This window comes from Perca fluviatilis, chromosome 2, assembly GCF_010015445.1.
Source record: "Perca fluviatilis chromosome 2, GENO_Pfluv_1.0, whole genome shotgun sequence".
NCBI lineage: Eukaryota > Metazoa > Chordata > Actinopteri > Perciformes > Percidae > Perca > Perca fluviatilis.
This window is the reverse complement of record NC_053113.1, coordinates 33184140-33207211: the sequence shown is the minus strand read 5'-3', so window position 1 is coordinate 33207211 and position 23072 is coordinate 33184140. Positions and strand designations below refer to the sequence as shown.

The 23072-nt window shown below is 39.9% G+C and overlaps 2 protein-coding genes across 3 annotated transcripts in view; one reads left to right on the top strand and one right to left on the bottom strand.

Moving 5' to 3' along the window:
• Positions 1-8998, bottom strand: part of ppm1lb (protein phosphatase, Mg2+/Mn2+ dependent, 1Lb) — a 46174-nt gene extending 37176 nt beyond the window's left edge. The window contains exon 1 of the mRNA XM_039825511.1: positions 8065-8998. Coding sequence (XP_039681445.1) covers positions 8065-8463 — 399 coding nt within the window. The 5' untranslated portion in view covers positions 8464-8998. The remainder of the gene's footprint in view (positions 1-8064) is intronic.
• Positions 8999-10638: 1640 nt separating this feature from the next.
• Positions 10639-22925, top strand: nmd3 (NMD3 ribosome export adaptor). Of its 2 annotated transcripts, none has more exons than XM_039825489.1 (16): positions 10639-10770; positions 11158-11247; positions 12262-12396; positions 12569-12665; positions 13404-13484; positions 13991-14119; positions 15210-15300; positions 16015-16093; positions 16581-16677; positions 17333-17450; positions 20166-20311; positions 20637-20749; positions 20862-20934; positions 21166-21272; positions 22177-22247; positions 22466-22925. In XM_039825489.1, the coding sequence occupies exons 2-16, from the start codon at positions 11204-11206 to the stop codon at positions 22597-22599; spliced, it is 1515 nt and encodes a 504-aa protein (XP_039681423.1). In that variant the 5' UTR covers positions 10639-10770; positions 11158-11203; the 3' UTR covers positions 22600-22925. The 2 variants fall into 2 exon arrangements, with proteins under 2 accessions (XP_039681423.1, XP_039681432.1); XM_039825498.1 differs by having other exon boundaries at positions 10662-10737.
• The last annotated feature ends 147 nt before the right edge of the window (positions 22926-23072 follow it).

Below are 23072 nucleotides of genomic sequence, written 5' to 3'. Positions count from 1 at the left end.
AAGCTCTGTTTGACCTCCTAAATGCCCTTATATTAAGAGAGAAGAAGGTTTTTACAAGCTAAGACACACAGAGAAAAACATTAAAACTAGTGGACTTTTTTAATTTCCATGTATTTTATGGAAAAGGAGGACAGTGGAAAAGAAGAGACTACAGATGAGATGTTTACTCCAGGGCTTAACATGTACTGTAGGTTGCATTTATTTGGCGTGTTTCACTCCGTGACTCCACTCCTCAGTCGCTTCCAGACAGTCCTCTCGCTACAATGAAAACAAACCTCACCAATGGGGACAAATTACCAGAAGTTCAGGACTTTTCAGCAGAATGCTCAAGCTCTGCGGTCTCTTCTCTGGTGCACTAGTATTTTCCAGCAGAACATGACCTTGATTGACATCAAGAAGGGGCTGAAATGTTGAGCATCAGCTTTCGCCACAAGTGACAGAAGTGGATACAGAAGGATAACAGTAGTAATGTGCGATTTTGCTGATCCTCATTAATTAATTCCTCTTTTTGCCCTGTACAGTCAAAGAGTAAACTGCTGGAGCTGCCAGGGACTCCATCCTACTCAAGGACACTTCAGTGTATGACTGCTTATCCCTGCTGCTGATGAGTCAGTCTCAGCCTGGTGGTACTACTCACTGTAGTACCAGTCACAAACCATGTCATAGTCATGTCATGGTTTATAGAAGGGAATAAGTTTGGCCGGTGAAATCACCTCAGCAGAGGGATTTTATGTCCTTAAACTGTGCAACGTAAGAAAACTTTTTTGCACACCTCTTTTGTCGGGCAGGTGCGTAGGATATGATCAAGAGTAGTAGATCAACATTTTTTAGAGAAAATCCCCATACACTGACCATTACGCAAGCAATAATTTATTAGAAAAATACAACGTTTCGGTCTCAGGTGTGTGGGATTTTCTCTAAAAAATGTCCTTAAACTGGCAATAAATGATTTAATGGCCACTTCGGGGTAGGAGAAACAAGCTGTAAACACACAGCACAACATATTACTGATATGGAAAACATTTAAGTAAACTGTTGCATCAAGCAGATATGGAGCAACATTAGCATTTATTTGGAGTTCTGCTTGTGACCACTTGATGAATTTTCAATATTCACTCTCTTTTAGCTCTGTTTTGGTCTCCACCAACTCCTGAGGGAAATATCTGGCTCTTTAGCTGCTAAATGTTCCACTGTGTTCACAAACTACTTGCTAACTGCGTAGAAAAGAGAGTTCTCTGCGCTTCTGCAAACCACAACAATCCGGTGCAACCAGGGCAGGACAAGACCGTGTAGAGTAAAAAGATCGCTGGTGCAACACAGAGGTCTTCTTAATTTATAGCTTTTTTATTTTATTTTTTTAAAAAGGTGCATAACAGTGACTAACGTTTCGATGTAAGGTTACATCTTGATGTAAGGTTACATCTTGATTCTGATGAAGATGTAACCTTACATTGAAACGTTAGTCACTGTTAGTCACCTTAAAAAATAAAAAAAAAAAAGCTAGAAATTAAGAAGACATCTGTGTTGCACTGGCGATCTTTTTACTCTTCTTGCTAACCGCGTCTGTCTGCGGTTTGATGTTGGGTAGGTAGTGTACAGTGAGTTTTTAGAGCCTTTTTGCTGCCTGCCCTGGCCGAAAAATTAATCATTAACAGCGAAGTTATGGGCTATAAAGTTGTGGGCTATAAAACCAAACAATAAGCCAAAGGATGCTATAGCTCTGTATAGCTGAGGGAAACTGCAGATTAAATTGATAATTATGTTGGTTATTCACTACAGATAAGCCCTTTCACATAAAAAGTAGTCATGTGATCCATTTTCAATATAAAAATATTGATTATAGCCACTTTAACAATTCTAAGATTGTATTGAATTGGTTTCCATAAAAATTGGTCTAGTTCAGAAACATGCTGAGGGCACTGATTGAGCATGTAATGTAAAATAGTGTGAAGCAGGTGTCTGGTCCTGATAGGCCTTTGGCATTTCTGTCTCTCACAGTGAAGTCGTCTCTCCCTAGAAAACCAGATAACACCAAACTGACCCGCTCATCTCCGTGCGAGTCCTCAACGTCCATGAATGAGAAGCAGCGCACCTTCCTGCACACATCAACACACACACACACACACACACACACACACACACACACACACACACACACACACACACACACACACACACACACACACACACACACACACACACACACACACACACACACACACACACACACACACACACACACACACACACACACACACACACACACAATTTGCTCGCTCCCTAATCCTGTAATGCCAACAGTGCAGTTAGTCACATGCAGGCTTTCTTTCATCTGTGAGAGCGAGCTCTGAAAGGAATTCAAACTGCCTAGTATATGTAACCTACCCCATACTTCTGGAGTAAACACACGCACGTAAACACATTAAAAATCTCAAATTCAAACACCAGCCTTTCTGACTATAAAATGTCCTTTATTGAGAAGTGGCAAAGAAAGGTGATGTGTGCCGCACCACTGCTTCAAATGCTCTCAAAAGTCCTGTCTACTGTGCAATTCAAGAAATGAATAATGAAGCTGAAACTAAAATGGCCATTCAGCCTGAATATGAAGCAAAGGTGAACGAAGGACAAGTTAGGAGCTGAATAAAGACAGAGAGGATCCCTCTAAAAATGCTCGTCCCTGTGGTGTTAGCGTTTTTCTTCTACTTCTTCACTTGGCGCTCTCCCATCGCCTCCTACACAGTAAGAGACTATACGTCTATCACAACCCACTCACAAACAAACACCGCAGATCAAAACTACATGAAAGAGTGAGCCCTGATAAAAAAAGAAATCAACAGAACAAACGCTAAAAAGGATGGCAAAACAGAAACCCCCAGCCTTGTAGAGAATGTCTTCTCTGTATTCTAAAGTTAAGGTAATTTTGCAGTGCCTGAAGCCACAACCTGACAGTGAGGCAGGGAGGAGCAGAGTACGGCTGACTCTCTACATGCCAGTCAGGAACTAATGGGGGTGCTGCAGTTCTATGGATAGAGAGCCCAGGGTTATCACTTTCAGCAGGTTATTCCCATGTGTCAGCTAAAAATCTATCTCAATTTAACAAATAAATCCCCCCCGAGCCATTATTTAATACATGACTGAGTATGCCGATGGATGTGTTCACATTAAACACTGATTTTCAACACTTGAATTTGCGTTGGTGTGTGCAAGTGGGTGTGTGGTGCGGAGAGATAGAGAAAGGAAGAAAGAAAAAAAAAAAAGGAGCTTTCCACATGTTATTTAGCACTGACTGATGGTTTATCTGGTAATAATCTGACTGGCTTCCTTAACTTTCTATCCTCCAGCATACTGGACTCACATCCCGGGATTTGAATTGGTTTATTTTGCACAATAAAATCAAGACAACAGTAACACAAGAAAATAAAGTAATAAAATAAAGATTGCGCAGGCGAGATTAAGAAAACCCCTAGGGGCTTATAGAAGGAATTTCACCTAAGGAAGAGAAGAAGAAAAAAAATATATAAAATGAGCAATAACAATTACAAGAGTCCTAAACAAACAACAACAAATTGAATGCAAGTAAGCACTGAATTTAAAAAACAAGCATAAGGTTGACTACTGTACATACACAACAAAAAGGCATAAAATAAATATATAGATCACCGGATTCCATCCACCCCGCCCCGACCATGTTGCAAATGCAGATTGACACTGTTGGGTGTAGTTTGACATTTTGGAAGACACATTTATTTACTTTCTTGAAGATAGAGATGAGAAGATCGTTACCACTCTCATGTTTGCATGCTAAGTACGCAGTTAGAGCCAGGTGGAGACTAGATTAGTTTAGTATAACGACTGGAAGCAGGGTGATATAGCTAGCCTGCCTCTGCCAAAAGCGGAAAAAAATATATACCTACCACCTACTAGGGTAGTTGTCATATCTTGCTTGTTTAATCCATACACATGGTTCCAGCTCCATAACTGATGCACATACATGATATTGATATTGATCTTTTCATCTTTTTATTGGCAAGAAAGCAAATAAGTGTATTTCCCAAAACATCTAACTATGTCTAAAACTGCAACTAGCCTAAGGTCTGTTATTAAAGATGCATTAAGTGTTTTTTTACATGCAAAATATCCATTAGCTACATAATTTTCACGGGTGCGATTGCTTTGCCAGTGGGTGCTGTGACTTCAAGCGTTCAAAAGCTCCATTTACGGTCCGAAAGACTACTCTTTTACAACACCTGCTACTGTGTTACTAGGGTTGCAAAATTCCGGGAATTTTCAAAGTTGGAAACTTTCCATGGGAATTAACGGGAATAAACAGGAATTAATGGGAATAAACTGAATATATATTGCTTGTTATAATACTGTTAGTCTATAACAGGGAGCTTAAATGTAGTTGAAAAAAAACGAAAAACATTTTGCAGCATAATCTTGGTTAAAACAACCTGATTTAATTCTACTTCAGTTGAATGTCCTCACCATATCGCACGCAGTAATCAGCATAGGCTACTACATACTGGCCAACATTTAGTTTTTAAAATACTGTTTTTTTTATTTATTTATTTTTTTTGGAGGTGGGGGGGTAATACATAACCCATTGCTTATGTGTGTATAGCCCACTTGTTCTTGACAGGCTGGAAACAATAGACAGCGCTGATGGTTGGCTTAGCACGCATATAACCATAACCATGGTAAATCAAAGGCAGCATGCTAGCTACCTTCATATGTTAAGCTAAAGGTCAATGGTTTGGGCTAGTACTTAGCCTACTGCAGGGCTATTGAGGCCACATCCACTGCACAGATCATTTCTAGAATCCAACATTCTACAGCTGATTGAAGACAGTACTGCATTTGAGCCCAAGGACTACATCACATCCAAATTCCCATAACTTCCATTAATTCCACTGAAAGTTTCCAAATTGGACTGTTTTCCATTACCCAGCTAAACTTTCCATGGAAAGCAATATTAAAAATATCCAGTTTATTCCCATTAATTCCCGTTAATTCCCATGAAAGTTTACAAAATTCCCCAGATAAACTTTCCATGGAAAGTTTATGGAAATTTACCCAGAAATGTCCGCCCCTTTGCAACCCTATGTGTTACAGAAGGAAAGACAGGAAATCTGCTTCTACAGTAGGACAAGGATGAAGCTTTATTTTATTGCAATCAGAGAAGCTAAACAGAAAATCGTATTAATTACTTTAGTACATTTTAAAGCAAATACCAAATGCCAAACATTACCTATTTTCACCCTCTTAATTATGAGAATGTGCTGCTTTTCTTTGTCTTATGTGACAGTAAAGTGAATAACTTTGGGTTTTGGAGTGTTGATCGAAAAAAAAAAAAAAAAAAAAAAAGAAATTGGAAATTTGAAGTCACATGGAGCTTTAGGAAATTGTGACAGGCATTTTTTTTATGACATTTTATGGATTAAATCGAGAAAATAAATCAGCATATTAATCCATAATTAAAAATAATAGTTGCCGACCTAATTAATTGCATTTGGATCCACTACCTCTTCCCTTGATGTTTATGTTAAATATCTGCTCTAATTAGTTGGCACAGTCATACCCCAGTGAATTATTGTACATTTCTGCCCATTACAGGCTTTGCAAACAGCGTCCAAGACCTGTTGATGTGGATGCAAAGTCTTAGATGCTAGATAGAAGTTGGCATGAGTCCGACATTTCTTTAATGACTGACTGTGTTATGTGCTTTGGATGAGCAGAGCGTGTGTACTGTGTAGAGAGAAATGGAAGGGGCTGACACCTCACTAACTAGTCAGCTGAGGCAGCCAGTATTCCTGGTGTAGCCTTGGGCCACACAGCATCTCTCTGCTTTATTCAATTCCCTCTGGCCATCAAGAAAAAAAAAAAAAAAAAGTATCTAGATTCGCTAAAGAGAGGAAGTTGTCTCTGAAGGCTGCTGTCTGGCAACCATATTTCACACACTTCAAAAGAGGGCGTGGGAATGAAAACAGACCAAATTGTTGCCCATGGACATGCAGCGATAAAACAGCTTCTCGCCTACATGGGCAAATCTGAGCCCTCTCTTCTTGCTCTTACTCTCACCATAGATGCTCTCCCACTTGTTTTTTCTCGTTTTTCTGTAACATATATACAAACATTTATTTCCTATTTATTTCTTCTAGTCTCTTAACCATATGTTTAGTAGCTGCAGCAAAGCTCACAGGTTAGGTCACCAGTCTTTAAAAAGGAACTCCACAGAGGGAAGAAGCACAAGGAAAAAGGCCGCAGGGAAAAAAAAAAAATAAATTCAATGACCACTTTTGGTCAAAAGCTGCAGCAGTCAGCACCGCGGCCTAAAATTTAATTTCCCCTACAAGAACAGCTATCCTCTATGTCTTTGGCTGCCTATTTTTAGCATGTTATCGTTCAGCCTCAATCAGACCACAGCAGTCAAACTGAAGTCAGTCGCTGTCAGGCCCCAAAACAGCATGGAGCTCCTCAACAACCAGAAAATGTGTAATGTTTATGTACAAGTACAAGCTGAAGCATAGAGAAGAGAAGATGAGAGACGGAGGAAAATGGGATACCCTGTCACTTACAGTTTGTGTGTTTTGTGCTGTCAGATGAGGTCATAGTTTAAGTCCTGAGAAACAATGCCAGTCTTTAAGCATGCCATGACTTCATGATAAATCAGTGTTCTCATGTTCCCATCCAACCATGGTGCCATCTCAAATGCTCTTTGTCCCTTCAACTGACAACTTTTCTTTTTAAAGGGTCTCTTGCTTTGTAAAGCGGTTTCTTTGCTGCCCTGGATGCGCTGCCACATTCATGTTGAAGAACATCAGTTAGCACCAAGGACGCAGAAAGAAAAGGACATAATTTATTAGCTGCAAACAAATATTGACCTGGATGGAGGTGGGGGAGCAAATCAGTGATCTAATGACCCACTTCAGATATGCTTTGCTCATAGTATTGAGCTCATGATATTTGACTTTCTCCATATCGCTGAGCCCTAGCTGCATGTATATGCCTCTATGAAGCACCCCGATTTGAGTCGATCCTCCTCCTTCCAGCTATAATCATGTTAGACCATGGGGACTATGCTGTCTGCATCCTAAAAAAATAGTTTTGGCCAAAAAAAACATGAGGAGGTGGATATTTTTGGCTTGATTTTTAGCTGTAAATAGACAAGATGCAGTTGCCTTGCCTTTTGGAAGAGAACAGATGTGTGGTTGAATGCGTGTGCAGGGCTGTAGCAAGGATCTGGAATTAATGGAATTGAATGCAATGGATCTAACTGACCTGTATTAAAAAGAGGATCTTTGTGTCAAAAAAGTAGTTTGAAGACCTTCATCATTATAGTCTTGTGCTGTTATATATTGTATATATAACATGTTGTATATGTGTTACATATTCCTGAAAGCAGCTCATCTTTGCGCCCCCCCCTGGCAGGCTGATCCAGCCCTCCAAATGTCCACAAATGTATCACCTCCACCCTTAAGTAGATATAATGAAATGCAATAAATCCGATACATCACTCATTCATCAGCTGACACAAATATTTGTTCTGACAAGTGAAAATTGTGGCAGCTGGTCAGAAGAATAGGTTTAGCAGTTAATTCAACTCTATCACTGGACTCTAATCCCTTCTGATGGGCTTTACTTGACATCATTTTCAACATTTGATAAAGCTATTTAGTAATTTTATTGTTTAAAAAATACATTCATTGTTAGATGCTGTTCTAACAAGCATAGCCTACTTTCATCTTAAAAATGCCCCTTTCAAAGTCTAAGGACAATTTTGGCTTGCTCCACTTTGTCTTAGTTGTGGATTTAATACATTTTGTACAGTAAACCAGACCAGACATGATAAATAAAAAACACTGATAGATACACAACTGGAGATTACTTAAGGCATCTTAACCCAGACACTTTAGGGGCCCCTACAGCTCAGTTTGGGGTCCACGGGTAGGCTACCCAAACAGGTGTATGTGGTGTGGAGACGTGAGAGTGGACTCTATGCCTTAAAAAGACACACATACATTCAACACCTTGTCTTTATCCCCCACACTGTAGCCTACTCACCTCTCCTCCATGGCCATCAAAAATCCCAAATATAGACGGGTGACTCTTGTTGACGATGTCGGTGAGCACCTCGAACCTGTCCTCCATGTGGTCTCGCCGGCCTTGGATGGAGTACACGGCCACGTTGTTGCTCTTGAACTCCCAGGTCTTGGAGAACTCCGCGTCCAGGACGTCCAGCCCACCGAACCGCTCGTTCTGCATCATCTCCGCCACTTTCCCCTTGACCATCTTGACCGCATCCCGGCTGGACTTGACGATGGTCTTCACTTCGTCCGTGTGAAAGAAGTAACTCCATAGAGCCAGGCTGATACACAGGAGGAACAAGGTCTCCGGTCTGAGCAGAAAATAACGCATGATCCGACCTAACAGAGACAGTAGGGTCATTGTATCCTCTATCATTTATTTATTCACATGCAGGAAATCGCGGCAGGTTGTGTGTCGCTCGCCCCAGCCGCAGATTTCAGTCCATCGTCGTTCGTGTGAGTGGTTTGGTAGCGGTGAAACAGACACATTTAACCGAGCGTTTCACACCGGGACACTATACAGATTATACTAAACGAGTGTCACTTTAGTGCATTTTTAAGGACACACCAGGCAAAAGGTAAGGTCTTAGCGTACGTACACAGACCCGGGAACAAACGCGATGCTCCGGCTGGTTCCCCTCTAGCATGCAGCCCCGCAGTGAGCCACCAGCGGCTGTCCGTTGACCATCTGATGCGGTCCGAGAACACCGACTCCCCTGGGCAGAAAACGCAGGGCGCCCGTTTGGACTTCAAATTAAGCCAGTGTGGTGGCTAAAGTACAGGTGTGGGTAGCGTCTCTTCCTGGCCAGCCCCGCTACGGTTCCCAGCTCTGAAAATAGCGGTCTGTTGAAACCCCCACATTCCCAGCTGCCACACTGGCTGCGACTCTCTGCTGCTGACTGATTAAACGGGGGTGCTGCCTTCAGGTGTAGCTCGTAATGTCCCTCAAACGAGTGAGTGACCCAGAGGAGGCAGTGTGATTAATCTCTATAGGATTATGTATGTTGTAGGCTAAAGCATGTTTAATCTTTTATAATAGTTTGGCGTGTACATTGTCACAAAGTATCCACAAATAAGTCTGTTATACGAATGGGGTCATTACGATAAGGAAATGTATAGACAAAATCATGTCAGATTAATTGTGTGCCACTGCTCCACACAGCCTACACCAGACCGAATGTATTGTATGTCTGAACAACATTCAAATAACTTTGAATTATATCTTGCACAGAATAATTGATTTGAGTATAGAAATTAATGCAAAGCACCTTTAGGCCTATTTGAAAAACAGAGGCAATTTAAAGTGCTTTGCATTAAGATAATAAATGCATCAGAACAACATTTAAAAACACAATTAAACGCCAAATCCAAATAGAATAAAATGAGATTTAAAAAAAGAAGATAAAGAGATATAATACAATCGTTGAATGATAACATAATAAGATCATATCATCAGTATGAGTTCACTGAAATTGTATTATCCCCCAGCCCTACCCACCACCTGTTACATTAAGACTTCAGCTGGAGCAGTGGAATAAGAATTCCAGCATCTTTACATATTGTGGTTTCATTTAAACACAAAATACTGCACCATAGCTCTTGAAATGATCAAAATGATCAAAATTATTGAACTTAATTCAATGTAATTCTATTAGGTTGCAGTAAGTTATAAAAGAGTAGGCTACTAACAAGCAAAATTTGTATTGGCTCTGTGCTTGAAACGCAATTTTACATATAGCCTAACTGGGTAAAGCGATTTGGACACGGCTTTGCATATTGTCCATTAATAGTCACATCTTGGTAGTGTACATATTCCCACGCTTTCTGTCACTGTGCATTTACTTAGCCTACTTAACGCATGATCGTTAATGTTCGCTCGTTTTGAGTTGGATATTTCCGACAGCACCCGAAGGCATCCAGGGAGCTGCCATACCACAGGTGCACCAAAAACCGTGCATTATAAATTCTTCAACACAGGTTACCTAATTTTACAAATTTCATTGTAATAATTTACATAATAGATGAATAATCCCAAAATTGAGCACTGGATTTCCAACTGTGTAATTGCCCCAGACACGCAGGGGTCCCGCCACATCCCGTTGGTTGGTTTTCATAATAAGGCAGTGTGTTTAATTAAAACTGAGCTAGGCCTACATGGACATATGGAATCCTGAATCCTATTTAAGTTAAGCTTACATGCTATACATTTCTCGACAATATTCAAGTTATGTATTCACTTCGGGGGCCTGGCCATAATGTTAAAGATAGTCATACAGTATGTAGCCTAATACATTTTGTATGGCCTATCCACATTACGTTGCAGCAGTGCAGAATTTTAGATATTGGGACATGATAAAGTTACTTCTCTCTTTTTTCTTTTCTTTTCTTTTCTTACATTTTTATTTCATTTTAAGTAGCAACTTGTGTCAAATTACCTTTTATTCTAATGTCAGATTTCTAACAGTTGTATTGATCAGTACTGTGAATTAATGCCAAATATGTTTTATTTAGCCTTTTATTAGCTTATTAAAATGTTTTTGAAGGAAATGTATTCAGGCAGACAAAAACTGTCCCGGGGTCCTTGAGTATTGCATGACGTCACCAAGCCTCCCTCGGTCCTCGGTGGGGAAAACGTGGAGGGCTTTTTACGGTGTGTTGTGGATTTCCCACCAAAATAACTTTAGTAAGTTTTGTCATCACACGCTTGTAGCAGCTGTAGCTATCGAATACTTTTGGTTGACATTGTGTGCTTGTTTCTTTATGAATATCTTTTAGAATCACCCATAAAAACTAGCAATTTAGCCTCTAATGCTAACTCTCTGATACTGAATGGTGAGCTGATGCTAGCAGCGTTAACTAGCCTGCCCTGCATCTTTTTTCAGTGATCTAACAGTCTTTTTGTTTCTGAGTGTGAACAGCAAACCCATAGTATTATAATATGTACCTGCTGTTAGAAATAATGTTCGTAGTTGTTACACAGTGCTCGCTACCAGCTAACGTTGGCTATACTCTAGCAGTCTTGTTACTGTCAAAGCTGTGCCTGTTAAATCTGGTATGTTTTTGTCCTCAGAGATCACAAAAATCCACTCATACACTGACCTGTCAAGTTGGCAAGAATGGAGTACATGCAAGCTCCTGCCACAAGCAGCCAGGGGAATATGTAAGTGAACATATATAAATGGTATTTATGTCCTCGAATCTGTTGTATTGTGTAAGACCTCTCACATCATAGACCTTTCTCAAGACTGACTCAATTTAAACATGTCAAAGTAGCAAAACACATCTGTAACTATTAATATTGATTGCTCTGTAGTAGGCCAGCACATATAATGGCACACCTAAATGGTGTGTGCATTAAAGATATTAGTGTTACATGTGTTTGCTAAATTAAAATGCTCACAAAGAGAAACGTTTGCCTTATTGACAGATGGATTAAATCACACATTCCTTCGTATGTTGTGGTTATAAAGACTGGCATGCTCTTTCAGTACAGAGTAATAACTTTGGATAGACTTGAGATCTGGTAATCTATCATAGTAAACATTTGGCCATTTTTGTTCATATTGCATATGCTATCCTTGTATTACAGTTGAAAGTACTGATCATTGGGAAACAGTCAACAGTTGATTGCTGCACAGCAGTGGATTTACAAGTTATAAAGCACAGAACCATGGACCGCATACCGGGATAAAATGTCCCCAATCTAGCAGATGAATTTGGACAGGTTGCTGTTTGCATGCTAGTTGTCAAAACTCAAAGCTTCCCACTTGTACAGTAACACAGCAACTAGGAGGAGTTTTCTAAACAGTCTGTGATTTCAACTGCTCTAGAGCACAATATTAATGTAATTTTGACGAAACCATAGGCATCTAAATGTTCATTGCTGTGATTCATGATCTCATGTCAAATTGAGTTGTCTAACTGTTCACTTGCATAGCATGTTAAAGTTAACAGAAATCTATGCCTTTTAGAAAGATGGACGAAAAAACAATAAAATAAACTGTGGTATGCCTCGGGAACTGGTCAGCAGTAATGTACAGTATAGTGGATGTTAACTTTATGAATGTTCTAAAACTCCCAAAACATATTTTCTTGATTGACCATTGAGGTGTAACATGCCACATAATTTGGTTATGTCACTGAGTTTTACCAATGTTGCCTCTCTCCTCCCCAGCCTGTGCTGTACATGTGGCGTCCCCATTCCTCCCAACCCAGCCAACATGTGTGTAGCCTGCCTGCGTACTCAGGTAGACATCTCAGAGGGAATCCCCAAGCAAGTCACAGTGCACTTCTGCAAGCAGTGTGAAAGGTTTGTTTCATGCTTTTTGCTCCTCTTAATTTTTTTTAACAACATGATACACAGATAGTATCATTGTTTCTCTGTAGAAAACATTTACATAAGGATTTACATAAGGTTATCTTGAGATTTTTTTTGAGGGGGTAAGTTGAGGCTTGAATGTACATCATCTTCTTTTATGCAGGTACTTGCAGCCTCCAGCCAGCTGGGTGCAGTGTGCCCTGGAGTCCAGGGAGCTGCTCACCCTTTGTCTGAAAAAAATTAAGAGCTCGATGACCAAAGTAAGTATGATTCTTACTAATCTTCTACACAACAGACAATGGCATATTTGCTTGTTTCAGTTCCATCTTGTTATTGAGCTTACTTGATTTTTAATATATTATTTTTAATATATTATATCTGACTGTGAAAGAAGTCAGTTTAGTACAACTATTTTAGATTTTCATTAATTTTTTTATGGGGTTGTGTGGAGAAAAAAAGCTTACACACATGCAGTGACTCTTTTTTTTTAATTTATTTTTTTTATTTTTTTAAGTCTTTTTATTGGGGTTCTGGTATTCAATACAAACATTTCCACTCCAGCTATGTATAGAACCACTTTTTCCATGAACTGAACAGCTTAACAAAAGAAAGCGAAAAAGAGAAAAAAACACAGCAGGGATCTCACTATACACACATCATACTATTTAAAAAAAAAATAAAAAACACAGTGTCAGACATGCAGTGACTCTTTTTATTGACAAATGAATTGGGGCTTCTTATAATATAATGCTGCCTGATACAATATCAGAAACAATGGCCTCAGAAATAACCATAAAGGTGCATTAACACCTTTTAACACAGTTCATACCAAAAAAAACAACCATTATAAACGTTATAGTATTCTTTGCAGGTCATCGATTGCATTATGATAATATTGTGTCCACAGCATGTATCTAACTTGTCATTATGATAATGTTCACCGCAGTACTCGAGGCTCATGTTACTTTATGGATTCAACAACCTCTCTGTCCTCACAGGTGCGTCTCATTGATGCTGGCTTCCTGTGGACAGAGCCACACTCCAAAAGGATTAAGATGAAAGTGACCATCCAGAAAGAGGTGAGAAAACAGAGTGGAAGTGCTAAGTGTAAGATGGTGATATTCCAACTAACGGAGGAAAACTGACCTCAGATGGACAAAAGTGTTTTTCATCTAAAGGTTACCTGGGTTCTTTTGTGAAGTAATTGTCAGCAAGCACAGTTTATGTTTGAAGGTAAAATGTTGATTCGTATGTGTGAAAATAATAGTGTCATGGTGTAACACACATGCGTGTTTGAGAGAAGTGAGTTTTTGCCAGTGGCTGTCATCTCATCTCGTTGACCTTTAGTGAGAACCTGAGTCCTGTGCTTTTTAGGGCCAACTCTTTTGTTTGTGCTGTTGGAGAGTCTGTATAATTCTGTCTCCAGATCCCACTGGTCAGATGTATCTAAATGGCTGAGAACTGGCAACATGGAAACATGTCAGGGTTTTTTACCCCCGAAGTGAATGACAAAGAGAGTTTTTGTCACTGTTTGCCATGCTGTCAATATATATGGTGTAACTTGTTGCTGTTTTTGCCTCTTCAGGTGATGAATGGCGCTATCCTACAGCAGGTTTTTGTGGTTGAGTTTGTCATCCAGTACCAGATGTGCGACGACTGCCACCGTGTGGAAGCTAAGGACTTCTGGAAGGCCGTGGTTCAAGTTAGGCAGAAGGTAGGGGTCTGTGGTTTAATGACATACCCTATGAATAAATAGGTTTTCTCAGTATGGTTATCTACTGTTTTATTGTACTTGAACTCTACTTACATTGTCAACCTTTTAAAAAAAACATGTTTAAACACTTTGGATGCATGCATGCATGCTATATGCTTAGTTTGACATATGTATTGATTAGTTGAAACATAAAAGCGGTTTTATTTTGCCAAAGGGTATATTCTGTGAATCTGGTTGTCAATGTAGCAAGAGGGCTTGAAAAGTAAATTGATGCTGAATGGCTAAAAAGGCTATATAAACACACACATTCACAGGAATGTTGGGCAATTGCATGTTTGCCTCTGCACCCCTTAATCATGACCCTGTTTCACTCCCATTAGAATTTGTTTATTTTGGTTCCTCTCATTTTTCCATTTTAAGTGTTCCCGGTTTACTCTCTTTTCACAATCCTGTTATTTTGTGTTAATTTTGCAATTGCGTGTTAAAGGCTGAAGCTGTGACTGCTGTGTTTTTTTTTTTATGTTAAACGAGCATAGAGCTCTAGGTATATGGCAAGATAAACAACACTTGATCCTAGGGTTGCACTTTTTCCTTTTATGAATGTGTGGAGGTAAATCAGGCTTAGCTACAGTTCTACAAAGACCATAGATTTATGAGATGATTACTCAGGAACAAGCTTCAGCCTTTGTTACCACTTAACTAAGCTAAGATACCCTTGGTGGACTTGACGCCTTCTGCAGCTACTTCTCAATAAAGTCACTTCTCTTCACTGAAAAGCCTTTTACCGTGAAGCAACTATACAGGAAGTTAGGGTTTGGCAGCATACAAAATCATGAACGGTCTACTTGTTCTCACTTGTTTCCCAACAATGTTTTGCCCCCAGAGTGTGTCTTCTCAACTACACTTTATTTATATATATATATATATATATGATGTTTTTTGGTTTGTTTTTTTAAAAGGTGAAAAGTGGCGACAGTTTTGTGGCAGATGCTAAGGTTCATATCAATACATGTTTAAATAATTGGGGCACGAGGCTGAATAGATATGAATCTCTGTATGATGATGCTGAAAAACGTGTTTATTTTTACAGACCGTTCATAAAAAGACATTCTACTATCTAGAGCAGCTGATTCTCAAGCACAAACTCCACCAGAATGCCCTCAACATCAAAGAAATCAATGGTAGGTCAATGGCATATGGATTCATTTATTTCATTTTTGCATGTTTGATAGTATACAAATCTTTAATGGGAGGGGCCTGCTATGTTCCTCAGCGCCTCTAACCCAATTACGCTGAAAAGTGGGGACCTTGTCTGATTCGTCACCGGCGTAACTAATGTGGATTAGAACCGAGCAGCACATAATGATGTGTCGAGTGTTAATTACCTCGTACCAGACAGCAAGCCATGCATGCATATCACTGGCCCCAATCAGTCCACACGGCTGTCCTCGTGTGGGCCCCAGAGGAGGGCGTGCGTTGTGCATCTAATCAGTGTGCTGTAATCAGAGCAGGCATGGCATACCAGATTCCTGCAATGCACGCTTGATTCATACCCTATGTAGAGACGCTAACTGCTACATCACACACATGCACACACGCACACGCACAAATGCTGTGCACTGAGTTTCCAGCTCAGCAGCAGCTCTCTGTGCTCTTGGACGGTGAAGTGGAGTTTTGTCTGTTGGTGTAATTTAAATCATCTCCATATCTCGGCAGGACTTAAAAAGCTTTACGAAGGCTACAACATGTGGCTGCCATGTTTTCTCCCATCTTCATCTGCTCTCGTGTGTGTTGTATGCGATGCATATGTGTTCTGCAATGGTGTTGACCCGTGAAGCACGCCTGGGATAAATTTATGGGTGGTGATGTTTGATGGTATTTCTCTCCTCTCTCAGATGGGATTGATTTCTACTATGGCTCCAAGCAGCACGCTCAGAAGATGGTCGACTTCCTTCAGTGCACCGTGCCCTGCAGGTGAGCGTCGCCTCGGCCTGTGTCTATGACAACCTCATCCGCATGAGGCTCAGTATTAAAACAACACCATTCCCCCTTTTTATTTAAATGCTAATCACAAGAGGATTTAAACTGATTATGACTGCCTACTTTCAGTCTTCATCCAACCCTCCAGACATTTATGAGCAAATATGGCAATGTCACAGAAAATAATTTGCTAGTAGGCGTTTAGCAAAATGTGGGTTAAAGTATAAAATGTCCTAATGAAAGAAAAGCATGAACAAAGAATACAGCTCTGTTAACGATTAATATTCATTATTTTTTTTTTACCAGTATGCTTCTATCACTGTTACAATGTTTATAATTTGCAAAAACCCTCAAGCGTTTCATAATCAGTCATCTAGATGTTGTCATGACGTGTGCTCATTATCTTTTTGCATTCAGTCCCTTTTATTATGACAATGTCTGATGATGATGATGATAATACACTTTCTTTTCTATTTTATAGGTCAAAGACATCCCAGCGCCTCATCTCCCATGACATCCATTCAAACACGTACAACTATAAGAGCACCTACTCTATGGAGATCGTACCCGTCTGCAAGGTATACAGCTCTGTGATTTGTTTTTAATTCAAGTTTGATTTTGTTTCACTCAATGAATCCACTGTTGGAGACACACCCATATCGGCTCAGCACCTCAGACAAGCCAGAGAGAGCAGTCATATTTCTTTACACATCACCTCTGGGGCATCTCTATTTTAGTTTAGTAAAATTTTGTGTCGGAAAGCTGTCTTGGGATCTGCTTACATGCAGATGAAAACCTGAGGCTGGCCAAGAATCTTTCATGTTATATTTAGCTTTGACAGTGGATAAGAAATTAAACTCAAACTTAATACCTTTACATTAAAAGGGATGGAGATTCTTGGCAGGTGTGTATTCGTTACTCTCAATAGTTCCTTCATCTCCTTTGACATTTAGCTTTAGTTCTGTGCTTATCAAAGCAATACATAGACTTGGGTGTGTTTTTTATAGCATGTTTGAATGACATTTTCAACGAATGAAAACAGGGATCCGATTAGTGCTTTGCTCGTTTTGCCATCAACAGATAACAACATCTTAATTGGATTATAGTGTTTAAACTTTAGACTATATGACGAGGGCTTTTTTCCGCACACATTGTGAACTTCTAGAGCAAGTCCAAAGTCTTTTTACCTTTCCTTCAACCTCAATTTGACCTCTGGTTTTGTCTGGTTGCCAGGACAACGTAGTGTGCCTTTCACCACGGCTGGCGCAGAGTTTGGGGAACATGGGTCAAGTGTGTGTGTGCGTCCGTGTCACCAGCACCATCCACCTCATCGATCCCAACACCCTGCAGAGTGAGTATTTCTACTTATTCTACTGCCAGGACCGCTGAGTCTTAACAGGTCCAACTGACACCACAGTCCAGTAGGGCTCCTTCTTCTTTTAAGATTCTTTTTTGGGGTATTTTAGGCCTTTACTTCCACAGGACAGATGAAGACATGAAAAGGGAGAGAGAGGGGGGAACGACATGCAGCAAAGGGCTGCAGGTCGGAGTCGAACCTGCGGTCGCTGCGTCAAGGAGCAGACCTCGATATATGTGCGCCTGCTCTACCAACTGAGCTCAACTGGCCACTATTCGATTCTTTCACGATACATGGCTTTCGATTTGTATGGCGATTTTCAATTATTGTGATTCTAGAAGTATTCGATATTATTGAATATTGCGATTTTCTTTTCCTCCTTTAACAAAAAACGAAAGTTGAATAAGCCACTTCTGGAGACAATGTAACATGAGACATTTCTAAAAAATGTATTGTTTTGTAAAAAGAGTGCACATCACATGTCAGTCAGTCTGACATTTATTTCATTTGTAAAGAAGTACTTCTGGGGTAAAGAATGCATACGGGAATTCTTTTTTTTCTTTCATCTGTACAGTCCAATTTACCTGCAATTTACTTGTGGTTAAATATAGCTGCTCTCTCGTGTATCTAGTTGTCAGCTGAGTTGAAGTTTGAATCATTGCTCATCAATTCAGTAATGTGAGCTCTATATATAGACCACGTCTGAGGTTTCCAATGCTTTTTGAATTTGTTTATTTGGCACAATAAAATCAAGACAACAATAACACAGAAAAGTTAAATAATAAAAAATAAAGATTAAGAAAACCCCTAGGGGCTTATAGAAGGAGTCTCACCTAAGGAAGAGAGGATTAATATAGATAATGAACGATTACAGGTGTCCTAAACAACAAATTGAACACAAGTAAGCACTGGATAAAAAAAATAAATAAATAAAAGCATAAGGTTGGCTACATAAACATCAAAGGCATAAAATAAATTACAATAATATAGATAAAATGAGGATATGTGGACTGATGTGTGTATGTGTAAGTAGAAGTGGCGGACAGCAAGGCCAAACAAAATGTGATATGAATAGTTCAGATCAATACAGATAGTTAAGTTTGGTTAATCAGACAAGTCTTAAGCCTCTTTTTATAATTCTCTCATTCTCTCTAGTGAGCGATTTTAGCCCAAGACTTAGCTGTCAATTTCAATACAGTACACTGGGGGAGTAGACTCACTGTCATCTCATTCTTGTTGCTTATCGTCAACCACATCAAAAATATCAATAAGACTAGTGCTGAAACAATAAGCAGATCAACCGAAAATGATTTAACAACATTGATTAATAAAGGCATTTGTCAATGAAAAATCCCAAACATTCTCTGCTTCCAGCTTCTCAAATGTGAGGATTTTGTGCTTTTCTCTGTTCTTTGTGTTTGTGACTATTGGGTGGAGAAAACGGCTAATATGATGCTACCTTGGACTCAGGGGAACAGAGATGGGAGATTTTCACTATTTTGAATTGTTAGCTGAAGTCTTAGATTAGACAACTCCCTTCATTAGTTCTGCATCTAACGTTATCGATTAATGTGAAAATTACGATAATTTCCTGATGGATCGGTTTTTCAGAAAATGGTAAAAAAAAAAAATTTTAATGTCTTGTTTTGTGCATCCGACAGTCAACAGCTCAAGAAATTGAGTTTACTATCACACAAGTCGCATACGATGCTTTTTTGCTTTATAAAAACTCAATTTTTAAATGATTATCAAAATAGTTTCCTATTTCTGGTGATTGAAAAGTTACCAATTATTTCAGCTCTATATTTATTACGGTGTTGTACTATTATAGTCTTTGTGTGTAAAACAAGAAATATCATAGGCATGTCTTTTTGTTACCACGGTGATATAACGGAGTCATTGCGTGAGTGAAACCCGTCAGCGCTGCACTAAGCTGACCCCAGTCTGCTGGCCACATGTTCATCACAGTCGTCTAACTCAACAGCTTCCCTCTGCGCGCTGTCACGGCGCAGCACGAGACACGCTCCCAAAAAGAAAAGAAAACATTTTTTCCACATGCTGTTCTAGCCAAGTCAGCTCATTTGGAGGGATTTATAATCAATACATAAATGCTGACAAATAGCGATAATGTGTTTCCTCTGTATCTGGGCTAATCACGTACTGTATTATGTGAGAGGCCGAGGCGCTCCTCAACAGAATTCTGACATTCTGTAAGCGTCCCACACGTTTTTAATTACTCTTCAAAGAGCAGGCTATTTTTGTTGCAGAAAGTTTTTGAGCCGGCTGAGTAGCTGTAACAGCCTCAAGGCAGAGCTCTGTTCAGCACATTTTGGCTGCAGTAGGCAATTAACTTAGTATTAAAACTATTTGTGTTGGCGTTTGTCTGCTTCAGTTTACTTGAAATATACACAGAAAAACACTGTCTGGATTATTTGGAATACTGTATGTACAGACAGAAAAACACTGACAGATAAATCTTACTTTTGCACCCATGTGGCTTTTAAAGATAGGAACTTAGAATATGATGGAGTCTGAAAAACAATCAAATCTATTAAGAGTGAAATGTGTGATTTATCTCATTTCTCAAGTAAAAATGAGAAGGTGCTATATAATTTGTGCTCACGTTTTGGGCTCTCTGCTCTAATGACTAGTCTTATCAGAGTACAACTGTCAGTAATAAATACCTAAATAATCTCTTTAACTCCCTAGTTGCTGAAGTGGATGGGAGCACATATTGGCGTTACCCCTTCAATAGTCTCTGTAACCCACGGCAACTGGAGGAGTTCATCGTGATGGACACTGACATCATCAGGAACCAGAAGCTGGGAGCTGGAGCCGGCATGAGGTCCAATAAGGTGAGAGGGTGTGTGTGTGTTGTTGCGGACCAGATTGCATTATGAGAGAACATTGCTTTTCTCTTGGAAGCAAAATCAATAGCGAAGCATTGCATTGCATTATCCCTGATTCTGTATGCGGGATTCAAGCCAAAACTACGGGAACACACAGGAGTGTTGGTTTCGATGGCGCAGGGGATGAGGGTTGTAGGGACACGGTTCGCTCTCTCTTTACTCTGAATATTGCATCCGTATTTATGCAACTGTCTGAACAAACTGGAGGAAAAGAACAAGGTGTTTGAAAGGCTTGAAACTACATCTGTGTGTCTGTGTGTGTGTGTGACAGCACACCCTTGCTGAGGTGTGGGTCCAGAAAACATCAGAGATGAACACCAGTCAGCAGTATCACTGCCGTACATTCCTGGGCCACCTGCTCAACATCGGCGACCTGGTGCTAGGGTGAGTACGAGGGATTGACGAGAAGTTGAGAGGCTGGTCAGGTTGGCAGTAAAGACTTGATTGCAGGCTGTACACTTGACGCTTCATGGCACATGTACTTCTCGCACTACAGATTTGACTTTGCCAATTCCAACGTCAATGACGAGTACCTGAATAAGATGAACCCTCACCACGTTCCTGATGTGGTAAGACTCAACTCCTCGGTGAATAAACCTGGGCTTCCGTGATCCCTTCTAAGTAGCTATTGTCGACTTGATTAACACTGTCCTCTAGTGGCAACATAAAATACTGACTGTGGATGTGATCACATCCTTGGAAAAAAATATTACATTCAGGCATAGCATCACATAGGGAAAAGTATGTAGACAAGCTGCTTTGGTGTTTTAATTGTGCAACCTCGATGTGGACCCTCTAAGGTGCTGATCAAGAAGAGCTACGACCGCAGCAGGAGGGCGAAGCGCAGGAACTGGAAACTGCAGGAGATGGAGAGAGAGCGAGAAGGCATGGACACAGATGATGAGAGGTAGGAGAGTAATGTGGAGTTTCTGGATTGTCTTGAAGTGAATGAATTAAAGCTTCAAGAATTTGAAATGTTATTCAACTCTCATGTTTAGAGGATAAGACTAGTGATATTCTTTATTAAAAAAAATTAAAAAGACAAAATAATTTACTAAAACAGCTGGGTACATTAGTTTTTAGCAAAACTTACTCGAACTGGAGAAAATACTGCATTCATTGGGGACTATTTCCAGGCTTAGAGTAATGTATATCCGGTGCTCTAGTGAGTATTGACAGCAGCAGAACAGTGTTTGTTGGATTGGCTCAAATCACAGTGCCCATGGTCCACATGGTGAAAACGCATGGCATTTCACAGTGTGGCTCAGTGTGTTTTAATATTTTTTTGGCAACAATGGAGATCTATGGCACAAAGGATGGCGACACAGATAATACATGTTAGTCAGATCAATTCATAGTAGTTTTGGTCTTTTCATGGGACACGTTGACAATTAGAAAAATGTAGAATATCCCCAGACTTGTCCTTAAATGTGAGAGTGCTTTGTAAAGTTCTCGTAATATATTCTTACAAAAAATAAGGTGAATACATTTAACTTATCCTAACCCATTTAACCCGTAACACATTGGCCTTAGAAAATAACCCCCTGAATAAAAAAAAGTTTTATCCTCAATTTCATTTTGAGCCTATGAGGAATTGCTTAAAGTTTAGTTTTTTTGGCACAAATGTCCCTCACACATAAAATAAGGGTCAATGCTTGATAACTGAAATGGTGACTAAAGACATAATGTTGTTGTGCATATTTAGTGAATAGTTTGAAAATGTGCCAAGGATGCCATGTATCCTGTAAACATTTTCTCTGTAATGTGGCACCACACAGGTTTTCCTTTTTAACTTGCTTTTCTGTCTTCAGACAATACCAGGACTTCCTGGAGGACTTGGAGGAGGATGAGGCTCTGAGGAAGAATGTTAACATCTACAGAGGTGAGCAGCTGGACGCTGCAGACTTTTCACTGCACCAGTGTCCTCAGACACTTCAGCCCTTCTGTTTGTTTCCATTGTTGCAGCTTGAATAGTTGAGATGCGGCTCATTTGCTGCGAATGGCTGCTTAAGCGGTCAACAGATCTCATTTAAGTTTGTTATAGATGATGTGTTGGATGGACAGTTAATGAATAGAGGTTGATATTTTTTTAAATTTCAGATGCGTCAAAGATTCCAGTGGAGAGCGACACTGATGATGACGGAGCACCACGTGTGTCCCTGATGGAGATGCTGGAGGAGCTCAGCCTAACGGATGCAACAGGAGAAGAGGGGGCCGAGATGATGACGGACTAGCCGGTCGGCATCCTGCCTGTGTGCCGCTGACCGCTGATCTGTCAAATACAGGTCCGCTGATGACACAGTTACACACAGAGCTGAACTGACAGCAGTTAGAGGACTGATTGAACCATTGACAAATAATGTTTCACACAGAAACAATCCACAGTTCATCGGACCGTGATGTAATAACTCATTAGAGTTAAATCCCGTGTGGGTTAAATTAGTGCCACACAAATATGCTTCTAAAGTACTCTTTTCTCCCTTTGGCATGTAACATTTTGGAGTTATGTGAAAATGAAGTGCATCTATTTCACTATATCAAAATAAATAATTGTGCTATACTTTTCCTAGATGTTTTCTGCTTGGGGATTAAAAGACATGAGCTGGGTCCCAAATCCGTACTACATACTAATTATATACACTAAGTACTCAGATGGCAATACAACTGCCACTTTGGAAAGCTACTGCCAATTACACTTCACAAAAGT

What these genes read in the sequence shown, in the direction of transcription:
- nmd3 (XM_039825489.1), top strand. Translation starts at nt 11,204, where the DNA reads ATGGAGTACATGCAAGCTCCTGCCACAAGCAGCCAGGGGAATAT. An exon ending in CAACATCAAAGAAATCAATG is followed by an intron (nt 15,301 to 16,014) that starts GTAGGTCAATGG and finishes CTCCTCTCTCAG; the next exon opens with ATGGGATTGATTTCTACTAT. An exon ending in ATGGACACAGATGATGAGAG is followed by an intron (nt 21,273 to 22,176) that starts GTAGGAGAGTAA and finishes TTCTGTCTTCAG; the next exon opens with ACAATACCAGGACTTCCTGG.